The 27,901-nt window shown below is 32.4% G+C and overlaps 3 protein-coding genes and 1 long non-coding RNA gene across 4 annotated transcripts; all 4 read right to left on the bottom strand.

Annotated features, from left to right (window-relative positions):
- Positions 1 to 2,229: 2,229 nt before the first annotated feature.
- Positions 2,230 to 3,400, bottom strand: LOC126840994 (uncharacterized). The gene is made up of 3 exons (XR_007686125.1): positions 3,310 to 3,400; positions 2,617 to 2,703; positions 2,230 to 2,530 (listed from the first exon to the last, which is right to left on the bottom strand). It is a non-coding gene; the product is annotated as an uncharacterized LOC126840994 (long non-coding RNA).
- Positions 3,401 to 3,971: 571 nt separating this feature from the next.
- Positions 3,972 to 6,016, bottom strand: LOC126840526 (RCC1-like G exchanging factor-like protein). The gene is made up of 8 exons (XM_050576342.1): positions 5,776 to 6,016; positions 5,549 to 5,706; positions 5,380 to 5,479; positions 5,000 to 5,285; positions 4,750 to 4,922; positions 4,505 to 4,666; positions 4,176 to 4,435; positions 3,972 to 4,090 (listed from the first exon to the last, which is right to left on the bottom strand). Exons 1-8 carry the CDS (start codon positions 5,888 to 5,890, stop codon positions 4,013 to 4,015), a joined length of 1,332 nt encoding a protein of 443 aa, XP_050432299.1. The 5' UTR covers positions 5,891 to 6,016; the 3' UTR covers positions 3,972 to 4,012.
- A 761-nt stretch (positions 6,017 to 6,777) lies between these two features.
- LOC126840346 (endoplasmic reticulum metallopeptidase 1-like) lies at positions 6,778 to 13,618 on the bottom strand. The gene is made up of 2 exons (XM_050576014.1): positions 13,433 to 13,618; positions 6,778 to 9,674 (listed from the first exon to the last, which is right to left on the bottom strand). Exon 2 carries the CDS (start codon positions 9,661 to 9,663, stop codon positions 7,063 to 7,065), a length of 2,601 nt encoding a protein of 866 aa, XP_050431971.1. The 5' UTR covers positions 9,664 to 9,674; positions 13,433 to 13,618; the 3' UTR covers positions 6,778 to 7,062.
- Positions 13,619 to 14,842: 1,224 nt separating this feature from the next.
- On the bottom strand, positions 14,843 to 26,332 carry LOC126840803 (fasciculation and elongation protein zeta-2). The gene is made up of 8 exons (XM_050576757.1): positions 25,729 to 26,332; positions 17,854 to 17,965; positions 17,622 to 17,768; positions 17,454 to 17,529; positions 17,113 to 17,366; positions 16,425 to 16,500; positions 16,274 to 16,339; positions 14,843 to 16,181 (listed from the first exon to the last, which is right to left on the bottom strand). The coding sequence occupies exons 1-8, from the start codon at positions 26,148 to 26,150 to the stop codon at positions 16,165 to 16,167; spliced, it is 1,170 nt and encodes a 389-aa protein (XP_050432714.1). The 5' UTR covers positions 26,151 to 26,332; the 3' UTR covers positions 14,843 to 16,164.
- Positions 26,333 to 27,901: the final 1,569 nt, after the last annotated feature.

Here is a 27,901-nt window from a genome sequence, read left to right as displayed (position 1 = left end):
CAGCCTCAATAATTTGGGTTAAATAATATTCAATTTCATGTTAATCTTTAGTCTTTATTAATATTATTGTATTTTTATATTTTTAGGTGGCACGAAGATGATGTGACGAATACAATGAAAACAAAGCAGATGCTGTTATTATTATAATTACTATTATTATGTCGTTTATATATTTATTTAATTAGATATTATTGATTTTGTGTTTTTACTATTTACAAAGTAATCGAGTAAATAATAATGTATCAAATTTGGAATTTACTCTGTAAGTAATATCGATATCGACATTTGATACATTATTATTGAACATTTTTTAACTAATAATAATTTCATTATTTCAATTATGGTTTGTGCTAAAGTGCTTACTACTTATATAGTTTTTTTTTATTCATTAAATTGTTTTAATACTTTTGGCATTTTTACAATATTACTAAATTTACAAGTTTATTATATAGATATTGTTAAGGGACAATAGCTTAATTGTGCAAATTAATGAAAAATGCCTAAAATTTATATTAAACCGCGTTGAGCGACCTGTTAAACTTTACCGAATGACCCCAAATTTTGATAAACTTATTTATTTACTATAAAGATTAATTTTTAGGGGTGAGCGAAAAAAAAAATATATATATATTTTTTTTTTTGCGCCACCCTAATGTTGGTAAAAAAACAGATCGGTTGGCAACTTTTTCGTTGTAAATTAAATGACGAACGCTGGTGTTGGGTCTTAACTAATGCGGTAAGAAAATCCAATTAAATTTAATAGCAATGCAGGTTTACTAAAATAATTCTGATACCTGATCTAACTTAGTTACTAGATACTACTATAGGTTACTACAGTTTCCTATAAAATACTGTACACAATATAAGCATTTATACAAGTAGTAGGTATCACGATGGTTTAAAGTAAACCTGCATTGATATTAAATTGTATTTTTATTTCAGTAGTGCAGTACATATGCCCCTGGATATAGGCAACCGAATATACAGTTCAGTAAATTGGACCTTTCCATATTTTTTTGTGAATAAAAAAAAAAAACTAAGTAATCCATGTTGGTTCTGAGACCTGTTCTGAAATCGACATAAAAAAAATATATAATAACATACCTAACTAGATATTTTGTAATACGTTTAAGTAGCCAACCATTAACCCGTTGTGTTTTAAAAGCTATAGGGGCTTTTTTTTTTTATAAACAACTCGACGACCGACGTCCTAGAGAGAAAATCCAGATTAAAAAAAATAGCCTAGTGTTCGCATCGGGCGGAAACATGCTCGAAATGTACTTGTACGCATCAAAATTGCCTATACATAACGCCGTGTAATGTTGTGCTTTATATTTTGTTTTAAATTAAACGAGCGGTACGAACAACACGAAACACCGTGGCCAGTATGTTTGCTCGGACAGCTGATTTGACGGTTTTTGGTTTACAAAAAGCGGGCCAGTTGTCAAGACAAGTGCCGAACACACTATAACAATATCATTGTGTTACGCGATTTCTATACACATATTTCACTCGGAGAGTGACGGACGCGATCGGCGAGTCGGTATACAATTATTAATATGTACACCAATGTTACACCAATAGGATAATGCTGTGGTAATTGATTTTTGTTTCTTTTCGCGGTCCATGGCAACAGAAGCGAGTACCGAAATCCCCAACGACACCGTCGGACGGTCTTGCAGCAGCGTGCACAACGAATGGGCACTGCGGAACGCGCTGTGCTACGAGGTGTACATTCCCAGGAGACAAGGGTCTTTCATGAGCAACTCGTTCGAGATGACTTTCTGCCAGCGGACTTATGCGGACTACCTAAAGTGTTTGTTCGGCATGAACGGCGGTTACGAGTACGAGGACCGCGTCCAATACAAACTGTACAAAGCCCGCCACAGCAACGAGCCCGACTTGTACGTGAATTCGATTTATGTGGAAAAGAACGCACTGCACTGTCAGGGGTTGGTGAAAAAAATCCTAGTGGTAAAAGACAACCGCAGTAAAACGTTGAGTAAAGTCATGTTTGTATCGTGACGATTTAAATAAACGTCGTGTTTAATTTCGCTGCCGTTATCGACAAAATAGGTAACCCCCCCCCCCCCGCAATAATTATGTAGGTACCGCCGGTTGTCTTGATATGATAACATGTATATTGTATATATTTGAAATTTTTAACAAAAAAAAACCGTCTACTCGATTTACAAAAACATATTGCCACGGTCAACAATTGTTCCGTGATATTACAATGACAACGCGTTCAATGTTGTTATCGAAAATCTTGAGAAAAAAAAAATCGAAATACCATTCTGACCGACATAATTTTATACTACTCTTAACCTACTGGCGGCTATTAATCATTATTGTACACAATATACGTATCGCTCTTGACTAATTTGACATTGTCGTTGTTTTTTAATCGGACATACGATTCATATTTATCTTTACATTTCGAATGACAACCGTGTCGTTTGACTGCTGTTGGTATTGTACAACTTGATAACATTTTCTGTAAGACTTGTTCTGCGTATGCGTTTCTTTTCTGCAATACAATCCACATAATAAATAGTATATTATTACTTCGATAAGCACAACTCGACCTTTTATGTATACACGTATGCGGCTAACTTGTTTTAGTTTGTTTTCAGAATTTTTTGAACAGTTTCTTAAATTGACGTTTTGTCCGTACTGCTCACGCCGTTTCAAACTTGCTAACTAAACATACATACATAGGTACATTGAAAAAATTAAATACTTAAGTGCACCTATGTAAAAACCAAATTATTTATATAAATTTAAAAAAATGTACCTACCTAGAAAAAAAGTAATTTTTGTGAATAATAATCACATTAGTAAGAGAAGTACAAAGTGACTATAGCAAAATGCCATAGTTTAAATATTATCATTAAACCATTAGTTAAACAGTAAAAATGCGGCTTTGCCAAATATAACCGCACAAATAAACATTTTGGTAATTATTATTTCATAAATTGAAAGTAGATTTTGTTTTTAAGTACAACGATAAGTTTTAAAAAGGAATTCCTTTGTGGTATATATTTAAATAAACATCAAGTCAAAATTATTATCTTCCTGATTTGTTGACTATCAGTTAGTGCAATGTAAATTTAAAAAAAATATTTTAAGAGTTTACCCCTTCTGATCGAAACCGATGTCTTCATGTAGCTAGTCTATAAGTTAGAAATCATACAAGTAAGGTATTTTATTGGGATACAAATTAATTATTACTATTTATAATTATTGCAGTCTTAATACTCCTACAAATATTTTTTGTAGATATTTTATTAGTAGTCAGGTACTTACATTTTTCCTATAATTACTTTCTTCGATAGATATACTCTTTTTATTAGAGTTTTTACTGTTTTCTTGTTGATTATTGCCGGTTTTAAAACTTGCCACCGATTTGACCGTTTTTATATTTTTCAAATTAAATTCTTTAATGTTGTTCTGCAGAAAAAATTAAATAATGCTCTAAAATGTTTTGTGTAGAGGGGAATGGGTTTTATAGAAATTGATGATAAAACAAATCACAACTTTTCTTTAGTTTTACCGTGCACAAATATTACATAATTGTTTAGTTAACAGATTTACTTTTGGTTTAGTAGCGAGCGATCTGTGTCTGCTAGGTTTTTCAGGAGTTTTTTTACTTAACGAGTCTGAACATTTAGTTTCAAGCAATTTAAGATCCTTCAGAATATTTATCGAAACAGGCCCAGAGTAGAACGGTACAGGCATGAGATCGTTGAGCGAAAATTGTTCAACCTGGCACCATTCCTTCTCATTTTGGCTGATTTTTGGTAATTTCTCTTTAACACATTTCACAGTGACGTTATTACAATTAGACTTTATCGGATTTAACTGTTCTAACGAATCGAAAGAAAAATCACTATCAATCATGGTAGTAAATAGAAAAAAAAATGAATAAAACAAATAAATACATTTAATTGTTATGGAAAATATCAATAAAAATATATTTTTAAACAAACACATCTACATTTTAAACAATTTATTGGTATGGTAAACATAGTGCAGCCATATGATCAGCACCACAACTCACCCGTTTAACAACGGCGCCTATCGATACCTATAAATAAAATATTTTTCATTATTCCGTTTGGTTATCATGAATATAATGTGTTACTGATTACACAGCCATAATAGTTAATTACTTTCAAAGGAAAATACTGATCTTTGACATGTCCGAGTCCGAGTTGGCCCCATTTATTTTTACCCCACGTATATAAATTTCCTTCGTTTGTTATTGCCGCCATGTGAAATAAACTTCCGTAAACAGACTTGACTGTCGAGTTAGGATTGAACTGATTACGACCAAACAATGTTGGCGGTATTGGTGAGGGTTCGGAACTTTGTTTGAATTCTGGACCTTTACCCAAAATACCGAAGCCCCAAACAAAAACAGTACCTTCGTCTGTAATTCGCAAATAATTGAGATTTTAATAAAAACAAAATGTAAAAATAAAAATTCTACATCGTTTACCATTTAGTGCAATGCACGCCGATCCAGATGCACCAATATCAGTGACCTTGCCGACTGTGTCTTTCAAAGATAATGCTCTAGGGGTGTTTACTTGATATGTATCGCTATTCAAAAACAATTGACCGTATTCTGAATTTCCCCAACCAAACACTTCACCTTTATCTAAAATGTATAATGTACGTTTTTTTGTAGACTATAAAATTGTGCACTATTTCATAATACAATATTTTTTTTTATAATTTTACCATTTAATGCTAAAACACAGTCAGCCGAAGAAACTATTTTAACAATATTTTCACATTTGATGTCACCTTCAACTAAAGTCGGCCTAGATTCATTTTTATAATGTCCCAATCCTGTCTGACCGTCAGCACTCCAACCGCATGAGTAAACTTTTCCAGTTTTAGTCAAAAATAAACTTGAAAAATGCAGCAATACATAACATTAATATATTTCAAAATCAAATTACTGATTTCACTGGTCAGATGGTATTACCTGTGATCTTGACCGCAAACTATCTTAGATATATCTTCAGGTAAAACAATATTGTTTGCTTCTCTCAGTTTACTGTAATCTTCATTTTCAACAATATTTCTTCCACACTGTCCGTAGGAATTGTTGCCTAGTGCGTACACACCCTCAGTATTGGTTAACACCAGTGTGTGTGCACGACCAGCTGCGACTGCTTTTATTCTCGTGTTTGAATTTTTAAATAGTATTTGAATTGGCACATTAGCTAAAACCATTCCTAATGGGTGGCCTCTGCGTGGGTCGTGATAACCTACAAGGCGAGTTTTTAAGAATCAAGTTCATTACAAAGCAAATATTATTAATATAGACACAGGTATTACTTTTTTATAAAATCTATTTGCTACCTATTTGCGAGTCCGTGTTAAGGCCACATCCGAAAAGTTTATGATCCTTACTTTCTACAGCGTACACTGTAAAGCCATATCCACAAGCCACATCTTTAATCTGAAACACGTAACAGTAAGTTTTTCTCTAGGACAGCCTGTATACATAGTATTACTTTTAAGTACTTACTTGATGAGAATAAGCGAATCTCATTCGTACTGGTCGGTATATGAATGTAATTTTGCGTTCTCTAGACCTTATTCTCAAATCACCTAACGCGCCGTGTTCAGCCATACCCCACGTGTACAGCCGTTGTTGATCGTTTGGAGAACTGCTGTAAGGTGTCACTGTATGCAAAAAGTAGACACCATTCTAATAACAACAACTTTATAATATAAATAAATTTATGAACTCACTATAGGGATCTAAATCTTGAGATAGAACTTTATTGGAAGCATGGCGTTTAAAACATGTTGAACATTTTGAATTTTTCAACAAGTTAAACAACTTTGGCACTAATTTTGTAGACATTTTTTTTTTATAAATCAATTATTATTAATGATACGTTTTAATTTACATTTTGTTGAAAAAATATTGTGATTTTGTGTGCGAACCGGCTAAAGCCATTTGACAAGTTGGGATTTCGTCGTGATCAAATAAATAGGCATGTCCGCATTTTGTGTTATCAATTTAACAATATGGCAGTCGGTTTTCTTTCGTAAGAAATACACAGCTACCCGAAAAAAGAGGCAGCCATTTTGTAGTTATCACAAGTTTCCGACATACCAATTTATTTTACCGTGGTTTTCTTATCTCTAAATTTTTTTTATCAAATTCGCACTCGCAGTATGATATTATTCTATGCGATATAAATTGATTTAGTGATAATTTCTAAAAATTAAGTTGGCAGAAGTGTATATTATACAGTATTATTGTAATCTGATTGAGTAATTCAAATTTCAAAATTTTAGCGACTTACATAGTACATACCTACATTAAAAGTATTTAGCCATTTAAAATTATAAATCGTCACCAAAGGTCAGAAATATCTAAAGATATTCTTTAAGTAAAACTAAAAATTATTTTTCTTGATCGTTTAATAATACGCTTACAATAATTAAGTGCAAGTTTTTTATGATTATCCATGCAATAAAATAACACAAAAATGTTTAAGACTTCTATTCAATAAAAAAAACATTAACACGATTGTAAAAATTTCATATAAAAATGTATAAATCCGTATCCATTGTTTTAATTAATATAGCAAAAATTAAATTTTACTTTAGTATACATTAATTATATAACTGTTAACAACATTTCGTTTTGTTTTCACTTTTTAAAGAAACAATAATTGTTTTCTTGAAATTAAAACAATAAAATTGTATACAAAATGACCTAATCTTGAATAATTGGTATACATATATTTTAGTTGATACTAATAACATTAACAATTAAGTATTGATAAATAAAAATAATGATTAATTACATGTTTACAGTTTTCAACTTGGTTTTTATGATAAACTTTAAAGATATACTTTCATTTGTTGTAGATATCTTCTTCTGGCAAGAAGAAGATATTTATAAGGAATGACAAAATTATATATATATATATAATATACAAAAATGTACAACCGATTTATAAAATTAAAATTGAGCAATATTAGGTACTTATATAGGTAGATCTACAATAATTTTACTTTAAATCAATAAACAAATGCGTAAACACTGGAGACAGAATAGGTTACATGGGACCATGGTGGAAAAGAATTTATGAACTCTTTGAATTCGTTGTCAAGCGCCATAGTTTTGTATACAACCCAATCAAAGGATACCGTAACATTGACCGTGGCTTCGTTGAAACCATATTCACTTTGAATTTCCAACCAAAATTTGTATTCTTCATCTTTAGTTCCACTAGCATGCTTAACCACGTAAACGTCATTATTTTCCCATTGAGTGGACACTTCCGGTTGATCGGTGAAACTCCAGGCTGTCAGGTTAACACCTGGATAGGGGCTGATGTACACATTAATCATTTCCGGTCCGAGGAGTTTGAATTGCATTCGACGGCTACGAGTACTTTCGTTGCTCAATGAAACATGTGTACTGCTTTTCAAGGAGGGCATCGATGGCGCAAAAGGTATCCAACTATTTGACGGTTGTGAGGATTTGGTGAGAGGCAGCCCACACAGTAGTTCTTTAGAGCAGTCCACGTTAACGGCTTCTGTCATTTTTGGCACGTATTTCGATATAAACCGGGAGTTTCGATCCCAATTTTCCACCAAAAAACCGGAACCGTTACGACGTACCTGTTTTTCGAAATTATAAAATGTCTGTTGTACGTGCATCAGTTTGAATCGTTCGTTCTTCGGACTAATAATCACGCCGTCGGAGTAAGGAAATCCCAATGGCGACACAATGACGATTATCGACAGTAATAGTAAACCGCATAGACCGTAAACGATCAACCGAGGCTTTTTGACCATCATGATTACCGGCGACATGTATCCAACAGTGGCGAAAGTCGATATTGAAACGAGCAAGCCGATAATGTAGTCCATGTTGAAATCTGATCCAAACCGTCCGGAAATTGGAATGGAAAATGATAAAAATATTTGTGTGATATAAAACGTATACGTTATGGGCACAAGCAACGATGCAACATAAATAGTCATCCACAAGTGAGGATTTTTGCGGATTCTCAACAAACCTAGTATGCAATTGGTCACCGCTGGAAACAAAACTATTATCATCAACGCGAAACTAGACCGTAATCCCAAAATTGTGGTGATCACCAACAGTATGGTCCAAAACAATTGATATCCGTTGAACAACGACAAAGTCCAATCCGCGCGCGTTCTCGTTTTATTCCGAGGATATAAAACCGTAAGCAACAATATGGTTAACGTTGAAGTTGCAAAATAGACCATTAAATTGATCTTGTTGTTGTACCAGCTCATCGAACGTCCCAGCACGTCCAGAATATATGCCACTAAGACGCTGGATAAAACGGTAAGCAAAAACGTACAAATCGGCCCTGCTACGACAGTCAACAAATATAAGCGGTACGTCTTCGGACTCATTCCTTTTGCCAATTGGCGCAACGACAAAACTATAGAAACGAACGATACCACAGCAACCGTGCAATTGTACAGCACTCCCGATTGTTGTGTATAGGAGAACATGTACAAGCCGAGTACATCGAAGTACACATATTTAGCATTCGGTTGTGTCGTGCCGTTGTGCGACGAGAATATTTTACACAGCGCCAACACGTTATTTCCGGTGTTTTGCAGCACCGCCGGTTCGATTTGATTCAAGTCGTCGTATTTGGTGTGGTATACATATCCGTTTTTGTAGTGAGCCAAATCCAGACCCGACAAGTTGCCGAAATATCTGAATATTCTGAAATCCGTGTCCGACGGCAGCACTTCCGTCTGGTAGATTTCTTCGCCTATTACATTGCCGTACGGGCGTGGCACCGCGCGGGCATATAAGTCCACCAGAAACGAATTCGACTCGGTCGTCTGGAATATCATTTCCTTGCCGCCCGCCCCGGCACCTTCGAGGTTGATGAAATATTTTACATGCTTTGACCACGGATGCTGGGTGATGAAACCGTGCGACGCTTGCAAGCCTATTTCTTCGCCGCCGTTGAACAGGAATATTATCGGCCTGCGCAAGTCGTTGCACTTGGCCAACACCCGGACGAGTTCCATCATGACGGCGCACTGCAAACCGTCGTCGCTGACACCGGCCGTGGCGGGCACCGTGTCGAAATGGCAATTCAACAACACGGCCTCCTCGACGATATTATCGCCGCCTTTGGGTTTCAGTTTCACAACGACGTTCTTCAGGTTACGATAATCCAACCAGTTGGCGAACTTTTTTTTCCTATACGACCCGCTTACCCGTTGGTTTAACACTTGAACGTCGTTCGCGTTGCCTTGGTCCAGCGCGATACTGTCGATTTCCGCGGTCAGCGCGTTAACGGCGAAAATCTCATTTTCATCGCTACCCACCGGTCTGGCGCCTATATCCGACAATTTGGCCAACGTGGACATTGCGCGTTTTGCGTCGAAACCGTTGGCCGAGGTGGATTGCTCGACTTCTGGCAAACGGTTGTCCATGTAATACACAAAACCGTTAAGTAAAACCAATACGCATAGTGCCGCCAGTGTAGTCTTTAACGTTGAAAAATATGTTTGGTTTTTCCAGGACTCGTCTTCAACACCGTCGACATGCTGCAGCGTTTCCATTGGCTGGCCATTGTTTTCCCTTTTACCACGACGTCGGATTTCCATTGAACATTAGCCTGTACAAAACGTACGTTATTATAATATTGAAATACACGTACATCAATTTATTCAATACGTTATAAGGTGAGATTGTACCCGATTCTCGCCGTTACGTTTAAAATAAATCTTGACCTGACCTGACCACAAAGTGCACAGTATGAGTAATAAAAAATATAACCCAACAATGTTTGCAAGAGTCTACCGATAATATGAATAAGAAATGTATTACTTATTAGTTAAAATATTTAATTTTAATAACGCAGCTTTATAAATATTATTTTATTTACTTTTTAATAATTTATACCTTACAAAAAAAAGCTTGTGTTTTTAAAACAATAAAATGAAATGATGAACGGGAAAGATTTTTTACATTTATAATAAAAAACTTATTTAAAACAAAATTATACAATTTGTAATACAGTACCGACGACCGTCATCCCAAGTAGTTAACAGCAAAATAAACAAATACCTATGAGATTAAATTAGTTTTAGTTTTAGTTCTATCGCAATCGGACAGAACTAAAACTATTTTAATGACATATTTGTCATTGTTATAAATTATAATTTATAATTATTTTTTAAACTTTTATTAGCCTTTATTAAGAATAATATGAAAGCTCAGCAATTACATATTGTAATAACAAAGTTAACGAATAAAAAATTAGGATATAAAATAAATAAGAAATATACAAAATAGTGGAAAATTAGGTATAGTAAAAAGAAATGTATTTAGAAATTGAAAAGTGAACCAAACGGTGCAACCAGCGCTCAGGAAAAACATTATAACAGAGGAGATAATTGGAACTAGACGGGAATTGAGGATATTCTTAATAGGACAAGGTTAAGAACTACCATGGGCTACTAAGAAATTAGTAAGGGATTGTAATAAATTACAAATGTAAAAAATGAGCAAAAAAAGTAGAAATAACTAACTTTTTTACATTAGCCATTTTTTTACCATCTTGTAGTATTTTTTACTTCTCTAGTTCCAAAGACGCCCTCTACAGCCGCCTATCGTTGCACACTTGGAAATATGCAAATTTTAAGTTACTATACATTTTTTAGAAGATGGTAAAAAAAAAAATTGCAAAAAAAGTTTGCACAGTAATGTAATTTTGTTCCAAACTTTTAAAAGAAGAAAACATCGATAAAAGCAAAGGAAATTACTTCCAAATTGTACACATGAAAACGTTTTAATGGGACATAAACTTAATACATTTTATGTAAATCCAAAAACAAAATGAGCAAATGCTCATTAAGTTCAGAGCCCTGCTAATGAGTTATGAACGAATCTATAATAAGTAAATAAAACCATTTTTGATTATACTTCATTACTATAATATGAAACAATATTAAAATGTTTATCTTTTTTAGCATTTGCTAGAGCTCTGTTAATTAAAAAAGTTAAAAATATATATCTACGTTAGCGTTGCCATATAAGTTTCAAAAGTTGATAAAGCTCTAGAAAATACTAAAAAAGATAAAAACTCAAATATTGTCTTGTCTCATACAGTAAAATAGTATCAAAAAATCGTTCAAAAAGAAACACAACAATATTGCAGTTAGTTTAAAAGTTTTTAAAGAGCAGGGCGTTAAAAGAATCACCCGGTACTGTAAAAAAGTGGGTGAATTTTCATTTAACGTGGATGTTTCAAAATAATTAGGACAAATTAACGCTTACACAACATTGAAAAAAAAAAATTGAACAAAAATATTTATTTAAAAAATAACAGAAATCTTTGAAAACAAAAGTTAAAAAAAATATTTATCATAAAAACAAAACTATAGATTTTGCTCTCCTAACTATAAAATACAAACGTATTGTCACTGGTAATGATAAATAAGAAAAAAAAGTTACTGCAATACTAAATTTGTATAAGCAAAAAGGAAATTTCAATTAACAATGTTGTTTATTACAGACTTGTGTTTACTTTTAAGTCAACGAATAGGCAAAATAAATGTTATCACTTAAGGAAAGTAAAAAATAATTTATGAGACATCAGGTTAAATATATATTTTTTTTTTAAATGTAAAACCAATACTCAACAACCTGGCAACTGATCAATCCATAGTAGTAAATACGCATTATAGTCAAAATTATATTTTGTTGTGTAACTGTCTGAAAATTATTATTATTTAATATTTTGTTAATTATTTTGCAGTCATAATAATTGTTTTAGTTAACGTTTTGTCTTGGTTAAGTTAGAAGAGTAAAATGCGATTCTGTGGTTTGGTTCAAGAAGGGCCAATGTCACTTTTCAAAATGTTTGGCAAATTAGCTTAAACATTTTAATTTTGCATAAGGTAAAATGTTTAAGATGTATTTTGCATAAAGTTCTATACGTTTTCACACGCTCTTAATCATTATACATTTTCAATTAATAAACTTAGAACTATTGTTTTTGTTGGATTAGATAGAGCGTTTAATGATAATATTTATAAATGATTTTCTAAAATTTAAAATTGGCCCATCTAGACCCAATTCACAGAATATTATTTTATTGATTGGCAGACTACCTATTTATATAGAAATTATTTACTCATATTTTTAATACTAATAATAATAATAACTCATACAAATTAATCTCGATTGTCTGTTTAAGAAACAATTGTTTTTTTTAATTTTGAATGAAATATTATAATTACATATTAATTATTAGCTTTACCTTGTGCTTCGATTTAGATATTTATTAAGTATTTTTATTTTATAATATATCAATAATTGTAATAATTTAAAAAACAAATTCAAAATGTTATAAATTTCATTTTATTTGTATACTAACTCAATATTTCAAAATGTTTTTTTTATTCTTACACATCGAACTACTCTTTTGATTTATAACTTTTAAAACTATTTAAACATTTTTTTTTATGATGGAAAGTAACATCAAAGTTATGCTAAATTTGACTAAAAAATGCTATATTCAAGAGCCCATTACTTAAACCCCAAGATTTAAACTAAAAATTTTAAAATTTGTATAGCAGTATAGCACTTACTTATATGTATATAAAACATCTGGTAAAAGTTTGTTAATGAAGACTTATTTTTACTAGAAGTTAAATATTGCACTTTTTAGTAAAATACCAAACATTGAAAACATTTAAAAAAAAACAAAACTATGAATAAAAAGTGTAATTATAGGGGTGTCAGAATTAAGCAATTTTTTTTTTAATTTGACTTCAAGTCGCATACAAATTTAATGAAATTTATAAAAATTTGATTTTGTTTTTCAATTTGTAGCTACTTAAAAATTTGAAAATTTGTTTATAAGGATATTACGAAAAAGAACACTGCTTTAATTTAGAACAAGTTAAAAAAAAAAGCTTTCAACACCGCAAAAAGGTGTCCAGAAATTAGTTAACAGCGCCGTTTTATTAAATAAAACTACACTGAAATTTATGATTTGTACCCAAGCCAAAGTAATTCAAAATAATATAATATATATATATATATATTAAAGGTTTTCAGCGTACATAGCCATATATTTAGAAATAATTATATTAAAAAATGCGTTTTTAAATTACAGTTTACAATAAAATTTTAAAAGTAGATTGAACTTTAGATTGTTTTTTGGCCATGAATAGAATTATTAATAGCCAATAGGTAAATAAAAAACATGATGATGAACTGTCGATGACCAACTATGATAATATAAGTTATAACTTATAACGAAATAAAAATAATAATTTCTTTTATCAATTTTTAAAAAACCTATTTGTTTAAGACAAAATAAGTGGTTATTTTACACTAAAAAAAAAGTGATAATTAACTTACCTTTTAAATTAATTAGTAGTTTTTACTACTCAGCACTATCAGTGTGTCAGTCGTATAAAATTACACTCAAAGTCTAAAGAATTAAACAAAAATAATGATATAAAATATATTATAGGTAGGTACCTATTGTGACCGTGGACATGTAGCGACTCATTGACACACAAACACATTGGTCAATTCAACCGTTGTAAGTACACAGAATAAAATGCCATAAACGATAAACCCATGTCGTTTTTTTTTTTAATTATCTTTTTGTTGTTCTGCGGTCGTAAAACGATTTACTGATAAATGCATCACAAAACCTGGGTTTGTACCGACACAATCCATGAGCATTTATTTTTACACTTGTTAAGTGAATAGACCTAGATCCTACGTAGAATCCCGGCTTTACTCGTTGTGATAAAATATATATAAACGCCGAAAATTCTATATTTCTATCACAGATTTACCTACAAGCAAAATAAGCATTGCCTACGGCCCTCAAAAAAATTCAGCCGATATTTAAAAATATATATATCAAGATTCGACAAGTTTTTTTTTGTTATTAATGAAAAAGCTAGAAAAAATAGTTAAGTATGTATGAAGAGGATAAATAAGTTAACAGTTGCAACGATGACACGTCAACGGGGGTTCCAGCGGTCGTTCAAAATCGCTAACAGTTTTCCATAGGGGTAATTTTAATTTTAATTATAGCAGTAGTAATAGTGTTAATAATAATTGTATATCTAAGTAAAAATTATGTGTATAAACCTATTGTAAAACATTTGACTGGTTATTACCAAAATGTTAGAGGCCTACCGACTAAGTTAGATGTATCAAGGTGTAATGTCCCCATTTTGAATAACTATGATTTTTTTGTACTAAGGCTCTGAACGCACTGCGGTATTAACGCCGTTGGTCCAAACGGGTTTTCCCCAACGGTATTTACGTTCGCGCAAAAGCTCAATGTTTATATGAACTGCCCCAGACACGACGGTTTTTCACTTTTATTTCCAAAAAATATATTATAGAAATCGTCAAACTGGGAACAGTATAAAATAAATCATCTTCTTTGATATAAATTATAATTACCAAAAAAAAATTAGATCCTGGTCAACCTTATTATTTTTGATTAATTAAAAGACGATTTATTTATTTTTATTTATAAAAAATATATTAAACACGTTCTACCCGTTTATCAAATATATTTAAATAACCGTAGAAAACCAGTTTATCCGAATAAATGAAAAAAGTTTTGTTATATTTTTTCTCATATAATAATACATTTTTGGAAAAATGTGTACAAACATTGTTTGTAAGCAATTTAACGATCTGCTTTTTAGATGTTTTAGACCAAAAAGCCAGACAGACTTAGGACAGTCCGATTTTAATTGGATGGATAAAACTGTATGTAAATAATACAATTATAGATAAATAGTAAATACCAAGCTATTATATTTTGAATTTTACTTATAAATACAAACTAATATTATGACTAGACAGTGTTGTTATAGTACAATATAGTAATTTACATCTGTTATTGTCAGATGAAACTTAAGAAGAAAAAAAATACACAACATAAATATTAATAAATATAGTTGAAACATTTCATACGCGTCTTAAGTAATAATAATAATAAAAACAAAATTTTAAGCATTTTAGAGCTTAGTAGCCGAGGCCGTCAGTTAATGAATTGGTATACATTTTAAAATATTATTAGACAATTTTTTTCCTTTTCAACTCTGCATCAAAGCTTATTACAATAACTCAACGTTAAAAATATGCAATACACAGTGTAAAAGCAATAATAATAATAATAATACATTGTACATTGTAAGAATACATATAAATTATATATTATTATTATTATATAATATAATATAATATTAGGTCAATATATTGTTAGGAATGAATAATATTACACTTGTTTCTTGAAACCGGTTAACTATTAATATTGTCAATGAGATACATAATGAACTATTTTCAACGATATACATTAAAACACAGTTATACATTCTTTGAAATCACATTCACTTTGGTCCCAGCCCAACAAGAACATTGAATTTACAAAATATTTATCTCTTTCTTTCTAAGAATATTAATCTTCTTTATAATTATTATTGATAGTATTTATCTTTAGCACAACAGTGGATTGAATAGACTAAGCAACTTGAAGGGCTTACATACATTATAATTATACAAGTATGGAAGAGTATACTGAATAATTAAAATAATAATAAACAAATTATTATGGTTTTTATTTTTTGTTTTCCCCGAATGTAAAATTTGTAAAGCACCAGAATTATTAAAATAGTTTTTTTTATCCATTTTGAAAATGTTCTTGTTATAATATTAAAAACTAGAAAACATAGACCAATAAAAGAAGGTCGTAATAGGTACAAAAAAATCTTAAACGAAAATATGATAAGTAGGGGGCTAGAAAAACTTATTCTTAGAAATTAATTGCTCATCGGCAAAAGTCGATTTATAATAAAAATAACGTATTTTTATAGGGCTTTTTTTTTATCTAATGACAATGCTATTAAAAATAAAGTGTATATAATTTTTTTTAAAAATTACATAGTATTACTACTTTGAGTAGATCTTATAAATAAAATTATATTACTACTTAAAAGAAGTATATATATATATATATATGACTATGCCTTAAAAAGCTTAATTTAAATTAGGTTTTATCACGTAGAGTTCAAGGTGCAGTTGACTTTGTCACAAAACAGATCTGGTACAGAGAATTATGTAGGACACAGTACTAGAAAAATAAAACATAATACAATTAACAAAAAAAAAAAACAATTTTCTCACAGTACGTCATAATTCTAAAGTGTGTGAAAATATGATTACCTTTGAGTATGTAGTCCGTTAGCAAAGTAGGAACAGTGGGGCTATCTTCGTTGATCGCTTTCAGTACTAAAAATACGACAAATTATGTTAAACTTATACGTACAAGGAAATTCGTACCTATTAGGCAATTTAAAATCGATTTCATATTTACTTTTTATCAGAACTTGAAGTGCTTGGTTACTTAAAGGTCCATTGTCCAAATGATATGGTATGACTGTGGTAAGATACTGTGAAAAAAAAAAAAAAAATTAGAACTAAATTTGAACAATTCAAGTACATCATAATGTCAATGTAGATTAAAAATAATATAATAAACGGGCAATGCCAGTATTTACATTACTACATATTATAATCCTAGTTTACAAGATAATGTCAAAAAAATTATTAAATGTTATAAAAATATTATTTTTTTGCTTGGAATTTAATGTCTTACAAAAATGTTGTAAAAATTATCAAAACATGTACAACATTAATGAAATATTTTAACAACACGTTTCTAACATATCCAAGTTAAGATGGCCAAAAAATGATTATACAATTATTTATAAAGCATTGAAATTGTTTTTCCAACTGGGATAATTTGATGGTATTTGTATTTCTAGCCAAATAAAAATCTAATTAGTAATTATTTTAGATTTGTATTTACAGATGTGTATCTGAATAAAACAATTTACTGAAAAAGTTATTAAAAATACAAAAATTGAATGAAAAATGTTTATAGAATTAAAGAGTTTTTCGAATTTAATCTGTACCTCAAATTGTACCTTTTAAATAGTAATTTTAAAATTAATTACAGTTTACTAATTCGTTTATTTGTGTACACACAGTTGGTGTCTTACTTTAGGTTCGTTTACTGGATTTTTATTATTCGTCGTTCCCGTCCGAGAATTTCTCTTTTTCTCCACGTGATATTGTCTCCTCCGGTTTTGCACGGCCAACAAAAGCGATATGAAAGAATTTTTCAACTCTTTTTCGAATTCCAATTCGTCCCTGAGGGCCAACTCTGCAATCAACGTCTCGGAATAGTCTCTGATTAACATTTCCAGTTCCATGTAGACCTCGTTGAGCTGAGGCAAGTTCAGGGTTTTCAACTCTGCAAACAACACACAACAGATATTGGTTACCGGTATCGAGTAAGAACGCATCCATTTAATGTATACACCACATTTTGTTCACTCACTTTCTTCGAGCAAAGGCGAATGAAGCGGGACCTTGGGATCTTCGCAGTCCGGCGTGCACTCGTCCGACGTACCTTCCTACAAAATCAATCAACAACGTGGGTTTATTCAAAACTGTCTTGGCTTTACCAGGGCTGGTAAAAACGACGTTTTGTGGCGACCGATGTTACCTCCATAATGTCGTCGATTTCTCGGATTACTTCATCGGCCGTGGGAGGTTCGATATCTGTGCTGGGCCCTGACAAAATCAAGCTGTGCATGTCCAAATCGTTGGCAACGGCCTCGTCTTCGCTGCTGAGATCGTCTGACGAGTCGTCCTACGTGTAAGTGGATGAAAAAAAAAAAATGGTTTCGTTTGATTTTTATTGAAAAAAAAAAACAATTCCACACAATATCTTTTACCTGAGGATTATTGTTCAGATTTAACACCGGCAAATGTACTTTGCGCGCGTACGATTTTGACCAATCGATCGGTAGAATATTGCCAAAATTTCCAGTTATTGTCCACCACATCCTAAAAAAAAAAAAAAAACCACACAAATCGTCGTTACATTATCATGGAGAATAATAATTCTTGCTGAATACAAAAAAAAAAAAAACGTAAACGCACAAGAAGGGTATAGGTATATGGTGCTGTATAAAAATTATGATGATAAAATACAAATAATTAAGCTAACCGCTATTGTATTTATCTAAAAATGTGTGTTTTATAAATGGCATACAGTTTTAAACAATTGCACACAAAGAGTGGTTCTGTATTTATACATATGCATATACAGTATGTACATGAGTGTGTTGCATTGGATCGCAAGGAAACAATAAATAATTTGACCTTAGCCTATTAAATTTGCAATTGTAGAATTAAAATGTAATTGCGGTTAATCTAAAAGGGACAGTTCAATCAACTTTATGTTAATATATATTGTGGAGGACAACCTTAACTACTTTGTCCATGACACGTCATTTGCGCCTACGACGACAAGTGAAACGTTTAACGAATACAATAACTGTTTTTATATTTTTCAAAGAGTAATTATCAAAAATACACTTAAAGATTGTTGGAAAAACTGAATTAGATACGTTGTAATATAAGTATTAGTTTTTTAATAATTATAATAGTATCATTTGTCAGTAGTTGCGATTATCATTAAGCTTTTATTAGACACGTAGTCATCCTAACGGGAAAATAAATAGACAATAGATGGTTTGCCATCTCAATTTAACGCCTATAATCTAAAATATGTTAAAAATAATACATTTTTTTTACTGACATGTTCAATTAAAACAACCTGTTTTATATATGTATAATAGGAGGATAAAGAAGATTAATTAATCTTATTTGTTTTTCGTCAAATGTGATTTGAAATTTTTTATTTACAAGAGAATGAATGTATATTAAAACAAGTGTCAGTCGTGTTTTTGGGCGTGGGAACGAATGAAAAACTATTTTTACAGAATCATCAGGTTGTCGTTTTGTAATACAGGTAAGCTATAAATTCTTAAGCTCGTCCGTTTACTATAATAACCACATGAAACGTGGTCACGATTCAGCGTTTGATTTCAGTAATTGAATACTAGTGTAAGACTGCAGAGTGTGTCTATTGAAAAAATAAACGCACTGAACAATACAGACATGTTTATTTGTTAAAACTCGTGAACATCTTTTTATGGTTCAATTCAATGCTTGTTTTATTTCGAAGGAATCGTTTATTAAAACGATTGATAAACAATTATTTTTAATAGAACCCCTTCGTCAGGGCAAGTGTTGATTATTCTTGAATATTGTTAACACAGTGTTGATACACAATGTTGGCATGTGTGATAAACATGAAATGTACAGTCTACGAGTAAAACATTATTATTACACATAAGTACCTACAATTTTTGAAATTGTACGTTAATATTGAATATTCAGTATGAAAAAACGGATATAATTTATGGTAAAACCACCGTCGTGCAGTAACAACAACCCACAAATATTATGACGACCTAGTCGATTGTGGTATTATAATAAAAACGTCTGGATTAAGATAATAATACCTATAATATTGTATTGTTTGGAATATCAAGTAGGTATTAACGTTGGACGAAATTCATCGGTAATACAGGTTCTGGTGTACTTCTCTGCTGTCAGGGGTCATTTATAGTGGCAGCACAAAACTGGTTTTCTCTACGGTTGTGTACCAGCCAGATGAGGAACATTCACATGTTCATATATAGACAAAAAAAAAAAAAACAACTTAAGACGGCGAATGGATACCGAGGAATAGACAGTTAATTTAGTATAGCGACAAGCATGATGATGAGTGTGGGGCTTTGGCGCACATGGCTGTATGGTAATGAATGTTTACACTAAAAATGGCCCACAAGGGGGGTAAAAAATAAACTTAATTACTTCGGGACACGAACAGTTGAGAACGGTAAAAATTGTGTGGAAAACAAATGTTTTGACAAATTCATAATCAACGGCAACGTTTTGCCAGAGGCAAAAATGTGGTTCATGTGAAACAATAGGTATTAAAATATGTTCAATTTATCAAATTAAGTCAACAGCTATTATGGGCAACGTCAAATTCCAGTCACCGGTCTACAACTAGTGTGCTGCTTTAATGAAGGGCTATTGATTTTTGATGGCCGTTTACACCATCTTAAATTAAATTGTACAGTGAAAACAATACTAAAACAATACTTGTACTTAAATGTTAACCGATGACAACGGCCGTCGGTTCTGGTAGGTTTGTTAATTAGTGAACGTGTTTTTTATGAGTCCCAAAGTTTAATGAATAATACATATGTTTCGTGTTAGTCAAGTTCATTGGCGTAGAAAACCTTGTAAATTCACGGTATTGTAATTTAAATTTAAATGGTCGGAAAGGTACTGGATAAATATTACAAAATTGCCTAGTCAATAATATTAGTAAAAGCTTGAAGCAATCAAATTGACTATTATAATAATTTCCGCGTTAAAATTTTTAAAATCAGAAAAGTACAAATTTAATGTAAAAACTGCACTTACTTGGTATTATTTAAAATATATTTATGTACAATAACAATTAAGAAATCATAAAATTAAAACTTCTATTGAATGCCATGACTCTACGTTTTATATTTAACAAAGATTGCATTTTTTTCTTAAACGCCTACTTAGCTGGGACGTCTGAAAAAGTTACACATGTATACCCTTCGGCTAAACTTTCACTGTGTTATTTGTATGTATAGTCACAATATAATATTGGTAAACACTCGAGTTTTGAAACGATAAAATATAAACATATAGATAATACTACTTGTTGTCAATAGTGCCATGGTTTAATATATATTTATATATCAGCGATTTCAACTTTTTATACATTACATGATAATTGATAATATCAGTTAATCGTTTATAAATAAATATACAATATTACTTGTAGAATAATAGCATGGAGGTCACTTTTTTTGTAATATTATGATAAGCCAATTTTAATCTATAGATACGTTTAGGTACAGTTGTTTATTTACAGTTAAGGTCAATCACTTTTATAGTCATATTTCTGAGTCGATTTTTGTGTAAATACCAAACGTTTTCCGAAATAAAAAAGTCTATAGTGTTTTTCTTTTTAGTTTGGGTTTTGTTTGTCAACTTTCGATTCCTGTTGTCAGATAAACAGTGAATCAATATAATATCAATTTTAGAAAAATAATCTCCCAAGGGGTATGGTATTGGCCAATGTTTAGGGAAAGACGGATAAAAGCGAAACGTCTACGCCTTAACACTGTTTAAATTGTTAATAAAAAATCAAAATATTTTCAAGAACGTCAGCAACGGCTATTGATTTATTAAAGTATATTATTATAAAAGTATACAGATGACTCAGAGTATGATTAACGTCTTCCCGCCCACCGACACCAGTCTTTAATATACATTCCCACATCCAACACATCTTAGAAGAGATAGTTGCCCTATTATAGTAATATATACAATTGGTAGATTTGTAATTCAACTGATCTGTTCATATACTAATTCAACTAAACATTTTGTCATTCTTGCTTAAAATTTAATTTAAGTACAACATGATTAACATTATACAAAATGATAAAAGACAAAAAGTGATTTAAAATCGTAGACAGCAAATTCGTTAAAACTTTTAATTACAAAAAATATACGACGGTCAATTAAAAAATCCCTTTTTGATTAAAAGAACATATTTGTCTTTAACGTAATGAAATACAAAATATTATGATGTATACTTTACAGTGACAATCTGGAAAATATAAATATACTTGGCTTCGTGTCAAAGAAAATTTTGTTCGCACCAAAAAAGAAATAAGGTCAAGTAAAACGTATACCAAGTCAAATGACTATATAATGTTAATATAGTGGAAGTTTATTATAAAAAAAAAACATTGTCTGGCGCTTACCATATACTATGAATAATAAATATCAACTGATATAATTCGAAAAACATAAAAAAAATATAGTTGTACAAACATGGTTTATTAAAGATAATTACTATTATTATTATAGACTATGGTATGGCTAAAGTTTACCAGTAGGTTTTTTTGTTAACGCATTATTCATTTTTTTTTTTTTTAATATGAACAAATATGTTTTAATGGATCGTTACGGCGACCTATTACCGACTTTAGCTGTTGAGCTGCTACAACAATAATAATGTGAAAACAACATAGATTACACGGCGATAATTTAAAAGATACACGATTTGTCAGTTTCGAAAAGGATGTGTTAAAATTAGAGCGAGTATAACATTACAAAATCGAAATCTTCGAGTCGGCCTTGAACTTTGGATAACGGCCAATTCTTAGATATTATATTATGTATACAGAACGGGCAGAGGCGCTTACATAACACACAACATAATAATAACATTACCATTATAAATGATTATTATAGTCACACTCCATACGTTATCCCTCAAATTCTTGTTTATTTTATTTCCGGTCTAATACTATGGTATTTATAAACTTAATGTGTTCAAAGAAATATCCACTAAGCTGTATGCGCACAAAATCCTCACATCAACACGGTACAATAATAATATTGTAATAATAAATAAAGTGCGTTCTACTATAATACAATTTTCTCTCAAGACGGCTCTTGTCAATTTATATAACAATTCTGTTTCTTTTATGTGAATGATACGCGTGTAACGATTTAAATGCGAGATTACTATTCCGTTCACACAATACAAAGTTTCATTATACTTTAATAATCCTCCTCGAGTGGTATTCAAACAGTTTTTTTTTTTTTTTATTCTATCCATTTCTTCAAAAGGGGACATCTGCATTTCCTATGTGACATGTTTGGAGTGAGAATAACTCAGCTAAATTAAGCCATTAAATCATAGTATGAAAAGATGATGTGTAAATCTTAATGCCATAATTAGAACGTTAAAACACTCACTTTCAATTAAATCTGTTAATTAACGCAAAATAAAAAGTTACACGTTTAAATCAAAAGAATATTTATATATTTTATCCTGAAAATGTTTAGGTAATTAACCAGAACTCTTTCAATCCGCTCAATGATAATATTTTTCAAGTATTGATGTAATTTTATTTTTTTCAACCTCGGTATAAAATATTATATTAGTTTATGGGTCATATTTCGCACAACATCAATGTAAGTTGCACATATTATGCTGTGCATGCCTATCTGATTTCAATGAATACTATTGGTTTACATACGTGCGTTGTTTTTAATTATTATAGTTTCCAATAATAAGTACGGAAGTCCGAATCCTTTGAAGTTTGACTATGAAAATAATATGAGCGGCAAAGTCCACGACTTGCCGAACCATCGATGGACCTAAAACTTTTATATCGTCCTTGATATTATTATATTTACAACTTCGGATACCGCGGTAACTGTAACCAATTGAATGGTTGAAATTTGAAAACAGTTACCGACAATTTAGGTGCAAATAATAAATTAAAAATGTTCTGATTTTCAAAGCGAAACAAACAACAATTAAATAAAAATGTGATTTTAATTTTGTCATATTGTTCAATTTGATTTATTAATTACAAGTATACATTGTGTAAAATTATGTTCAATTGCCAAACATTAAAACTATTTGTATGAATAATCTTAAACGTGTGCACACACTAAGGTTAAGCAATTACGATTAAATGAAATAATAGTGTGCACAGTGTTCCTTTCGATTTATATTATTATTGTTATAGAATTAAAAAAAAAATCGATAACAAAACAGAGTTGTGCGTTTGAGATAAAACAGATAAACACGCATTGATGATATTAACCGAACAACAGAATTTAGGTACACAATAACGAGGTAACGCTACCTCGTTATTGTGTACCTAAATTCTGTTTTCAGTAATATAATAAGAACTGTAACAATAATACATCTAAACGTTTTGTTTTTGTGTAAAGATTACAGTTGTATACTAAATTGTACATCATAATATTTTCATTAGTCTTTTTTAGCTTTTTACAACTCTTCACGAGTTCTTACCGTCGTGATTATTAATTTATAAAGTTTAACTCTTTAAAGGGCAACAAATGTCACCAATAAAATACTAGAAATGATAAAATGAGCAAAATGAAACTCTACTTAACATGCTGTAACTGTGTGTGTGTGTTCTTGACTATTTTATGTGAACATCACTTTGAACCAATAACAACAAGAAAATGTTTAAGTATTTAAGTGGTTATCTACTAATCACAAACCTATTGTTTTGTCGGCAAAGTGAGTACTGTACAACCGTTAATGTTATGCTATTATTTATTTGTATAATATTATACATTTATTTTACTATCAAACGCGGTAATTGTGTTAATATACATTGCACGTGATAACGGACTACTGTTTTACTGTCAAAGCTGCGGTTTTTCTCGTGGGTGGTTTAGACTATTTCCTGAAACACAATAGTTGGGCACAACAGACAAAGGGCTACTACTGCCAACACAATATAGTCTTATCTCATCGTTGCACAATAAATTACACGCACACACACACACACAATTATTAAATAAAAGACGTACAATAATCGTTATAAACCACCGTCGGTTCGCCTATATTCGTGACTTTTTCCAAATGTGTATAAAAAGCTGAGAAGGTATCGCATTTTCAGACCTGTGCTGGCTTTTTCTAAAATAATTTTTTTTGTGTGTTTTTCTACCTAAATTCATACACAGTATCTTAATGGCGATTGTTGCGGTGATTCATTCGGATTTTTTTTTGCGTGCCGAGGCGTAACGAGCGCATTGTTAGTCATTCCAACATAATGAACAGCCACCGAGTAATGTATTATAATAATAATAATAATATGTATATTATATTGAATGATAACACCGCGATGTGTCGAGTAGGCGAATCGAGGATTTTCGAGACCACCACCGTTGGAAATGCCTTTTTTTTTTTTGCTATATTGTCATTTTTTTTAAATTAATAATACCCTAAACATGCGAAGTGGCTCTAAAAATTTTAGGATGAAAGAGGGCAAAATAATAAAAAAAAATGTCTCAAAATGTAATAAAGGTATTGTTATTTTAACGTGTAAATATAAATATCACACTATTAATAGATAATACTGGCATTGATACGCATACAACTAAAATATGCATTTTTGATAAATACGGTGAAAAAAAAAATGATTTTTTCCAGAGGGGCGAGTGTCCCATCTTGCCTCTCCCCCCCCCCAAGGGCGCCCGTGTGCTAAACCCAATAAAACTCAAATTTATTTAGGATAGATTTCGCTGTTGTTGAACGCTTGTGAGGATATTGTAACGACCGAGTGGTTAAATTGACCAATCTTTATTGTTATTATTATCTACTAATATATGTCACCAGGCCGATTGTAAACCGTTTAATAAACAGCAGGTTTAAACGTGATAAATTTTGAAAAAGCCCAAGCACAAAAAATGTGGACAAAGGTTATCGAAAACAGCTATGCTCAACCTTTGCCCCCAAACGAAATTGTTGTATTAGTAAAAAAAACATATGTTTACTATGGCGTTGGGTAATAACGAAATAGATAATACTATTTTTTAAAAAAAAGCATCGATAAAAAATGTTTTGCACAATAATGTACACATCTCTAATGTTGGTCGATCAATATTTCCGTGTGGAGGGTGCTCTGAGCGTGTTTCTAACCCTAGCGCAACGTACACAACGCTAAAGCAATAATTGCCAATGTAATGTGGTCTCACACGTTGCGCGCCGCCACGGTTTGAAAATATGTACTCGATAATAATATTGTGGACATGCGACGGGAAACGGAAAACGGAACACGGTACCGGCGGTGTGTACTCACTGGCATTCGTTCATGATCTCCTCTTGAGTGCGGATCTGGACGGGCGCGAGTTTTTCCACGGATTCCTCGTAATCGCAAAAGCATCTGGTGATCTTGTCGTCGAAAGTGTGCACCAGGTCCTCCAGAGAGCCGCTGAACGTTTCGCCGAAGTTGTCGCCGTCGGCCACTTCCACGACGTTGACGTTGTTGTTGACGCCGCATTGCGTACACCCGGACTTGCCGCCGCCGACGGGTTCCTGGGTCTTGTTGTTGCCGGGAACGTTGTCCAACTGCTGCGCGGCCGCCGGCTGACCACCGATGTGCATTTTGGCCGCGGACGACGGTTCGTCGTCCATCATTTTCGTCCACTCTTCCGTCTCCTCGAACTGCGCCAGCGGCGCTTCGAACTTGAGTTCGGCCATTTTGTTCATCATATCCAGCATAGCTCCGGGCGGGAGAGTTCCGGCGGCTCGGGGATGGCGCACCGCGGGGACAGGCTGTGCCGCCTAAATAGCACGATTATTAGCGCGTCCGGGTAAATCGCACACGGACGGCAGCGGCGACGAAGACCACAAGGAATACACGGGCGACGGGCACGCGGTCCGGACAGCACTGAACGACGACCGCCAACCGCAAAACTGTCACGGCAGACGGCGGCGGCGGCGGCCAACGGGACCGGCGGGCGCCAATATGCACAACGGCCGGTCAGTGTCTCGGGCGCACGGTAATTATGGCGCGCCGCACGGTTTTTTGCGCGTCACGTCCCCGCCTCTGTGCGTCTCACTCTCAGGTGTATCGTTAATCGTCACAGGTGTCGATTGAGAAAAATGGTGTGGCAAAGGGCTTTAGAGCTCTTTTTCAAAGAAAAATGCTGGTGTTTTTACCTTTCCATCCCAGGTACATGGCAACAGTATTATAATAGTATGTTCAAATGAAATAAAGCAACTATATTATGTATTAATCTTGGTTAAAAAAAAAATAATGATTTTATTCGCATAGTTATTTAGTTATTTGTTACAAAAGAGCGGCTACACGCCGGTTTTTAATAAATGCTTGTAAAACGCGTCTCCGGAGATACATTTTTCCGTGAAACTGCGCAGTCTTGTGCGTTGAAGTTCATCTAAACCTCGCATTGACTGTGACTTGGGAGATTTTCACTAAGACAATAATCTCGACCAGTTTTTGTAAAATGCATTGTTCTATAACTGGGTTTTCAATATTTTTATCGAAAATCAATAATGCAATGCGTAATATTTCATCATCACTTCATCTTCTGAAAATGAAATAAGCCAAGACCTAACCCAAGTCACCTACTCTTCTGTTTTCGCCATTGTCAAGCTACGATAATCCGTGGTGGGCGGGCGGGCCTACGGTGATTTTTTTTCCGGGGGGTTGGACGCACTGACGCGCCGAGAGGTGACGGCGGCAAAGCGATTCCGAAGGGATGGCGCGTGTTGTCGGGGCGCACGAAAGGGCGGAATGTGTTGTTTCTCACCACCACCGCTCTGTTGTCCCGCACACATTGCGCCTGAACGCCGTGTACTATTGATCCGCGTCCACACCGTGTACACACACTGCGCGTCCGTGCCCACTTGCTGCTGATGTACCTACCTACTATATTGTTATTGCTGAAATGCGGCGAATAATAAAAATATATGAGATGACCTTTAGAGCGACTACAGAGCGATTGCAATATGTACAACCGAGTGTTATCGTTTCTACTACACCTGAACCACGATACCACTTACCGGGTTACCGGTATGTGGGCAATAATAATAATTGGTATTCTTAACTAAATTTCTCTTTAATCTTTAAAAAATATGAAGGTGGGTATGTTGTACGTTCAAAAATGAAATAAAGTGTGGCCTTTTTGGGCATTATCGATTGGAGGTTTATTAATATTGAATTAGTTGCTCTTTTTTGTGTAGCTCACGTTTTAAACAAATATTTATATAATATGCGTTATAACTTATAAACAATTGTAAATAAATTGACAAAACGGAGCTACCTGTTCTTAAATCAATTCAAAATAGCAGTTAATTTTTAAAGTTGTCCGTTCATTTTGCAATATTACATTTACATATATATCTATTATAAACTCTCGTTTAGGTTCTAGCCATGTTAAAGGACATATTGTGGTTTGGACTTGATAGTTTATATTATTCATAGCTGAAGTGTCTAATACCACCGAAAG

The sequence above is a fragment of the Adelges cooleyi genome, unplaced genomic scaffold, assembly GCF_023614345.1.
Source record: "Adelges cooleyi isolate 19-005CV unplaced genomic scaffold, UGA_ACOO_1.1 ACOO_flye_CR_arks_rails_tigmint_CR_PRNA_376, whole genome shotgun sequence".
In the NCBI taxonomy this organism is placed as follows: Eukaryota; Metazoa; Arthropoda; class Insecta; order Hemiptera; family Adelgidae; genus Adelges; species Adelges cooleyi.
Note: the sequence above shows the minus strand (reverse complement) of the source record. Positions and strands in the feature narration are given on the sequence as shown.

Excerpts from the sequence above, each read along its gene's own strand:
- LOC126840526 (XM_050576342.1), bottom strand. The coding sequence starts at position 5,890 with ATGTCTACAAAATTAGTGCCAAAGTTGTTTAACTTGTTGAAAAATTCA. Across the intron at positions 5,707-5,775 it reads TCAAGATTTAGATCCCTATA|TGACACCTTACAGCAGTTCT; the intron begins GTGAGTTCATAA and ends TTTTGCATACAG. Across the intron at positions 4,091-4,175 it reads ATCAGTATTTTCCTTTGAAA|GTATCGATAGGCGCCGTTGT; the intron begins GTAATTAACTAT and ends TTTTATTTATAG.
- LOC126840346 (XM_050576014.1), bottom strand. The coding sequence starts at position 9,663 with ATGGAAATCCGACGTCGTGGTAAAAGGGAAAACAATGGCCAGCCAATG.
- LOC126840803 (XM_050576757.1), bottom strand. The coding sequence starts at position 26,150 with ATGCTGGATATGATGAACAAAATGGCCGAACTCAAGTTCGAAGCGCCG. Across the intron at positions 17,530-17,621 it reads AAATCGACGACATTATGGAG|GAAGGTACGTCGGACGAGTG; the intron begins GTAACATCGGTC and ends TTGATTTTGTAG. Across the intron at positions 16,501-17,112 it reads ATCCAGTAAACGAACCTAAA|TATCTTACCACAGTCATACC; the intron begins GTAAGACACCAA and ends TTTTTTTCACAG.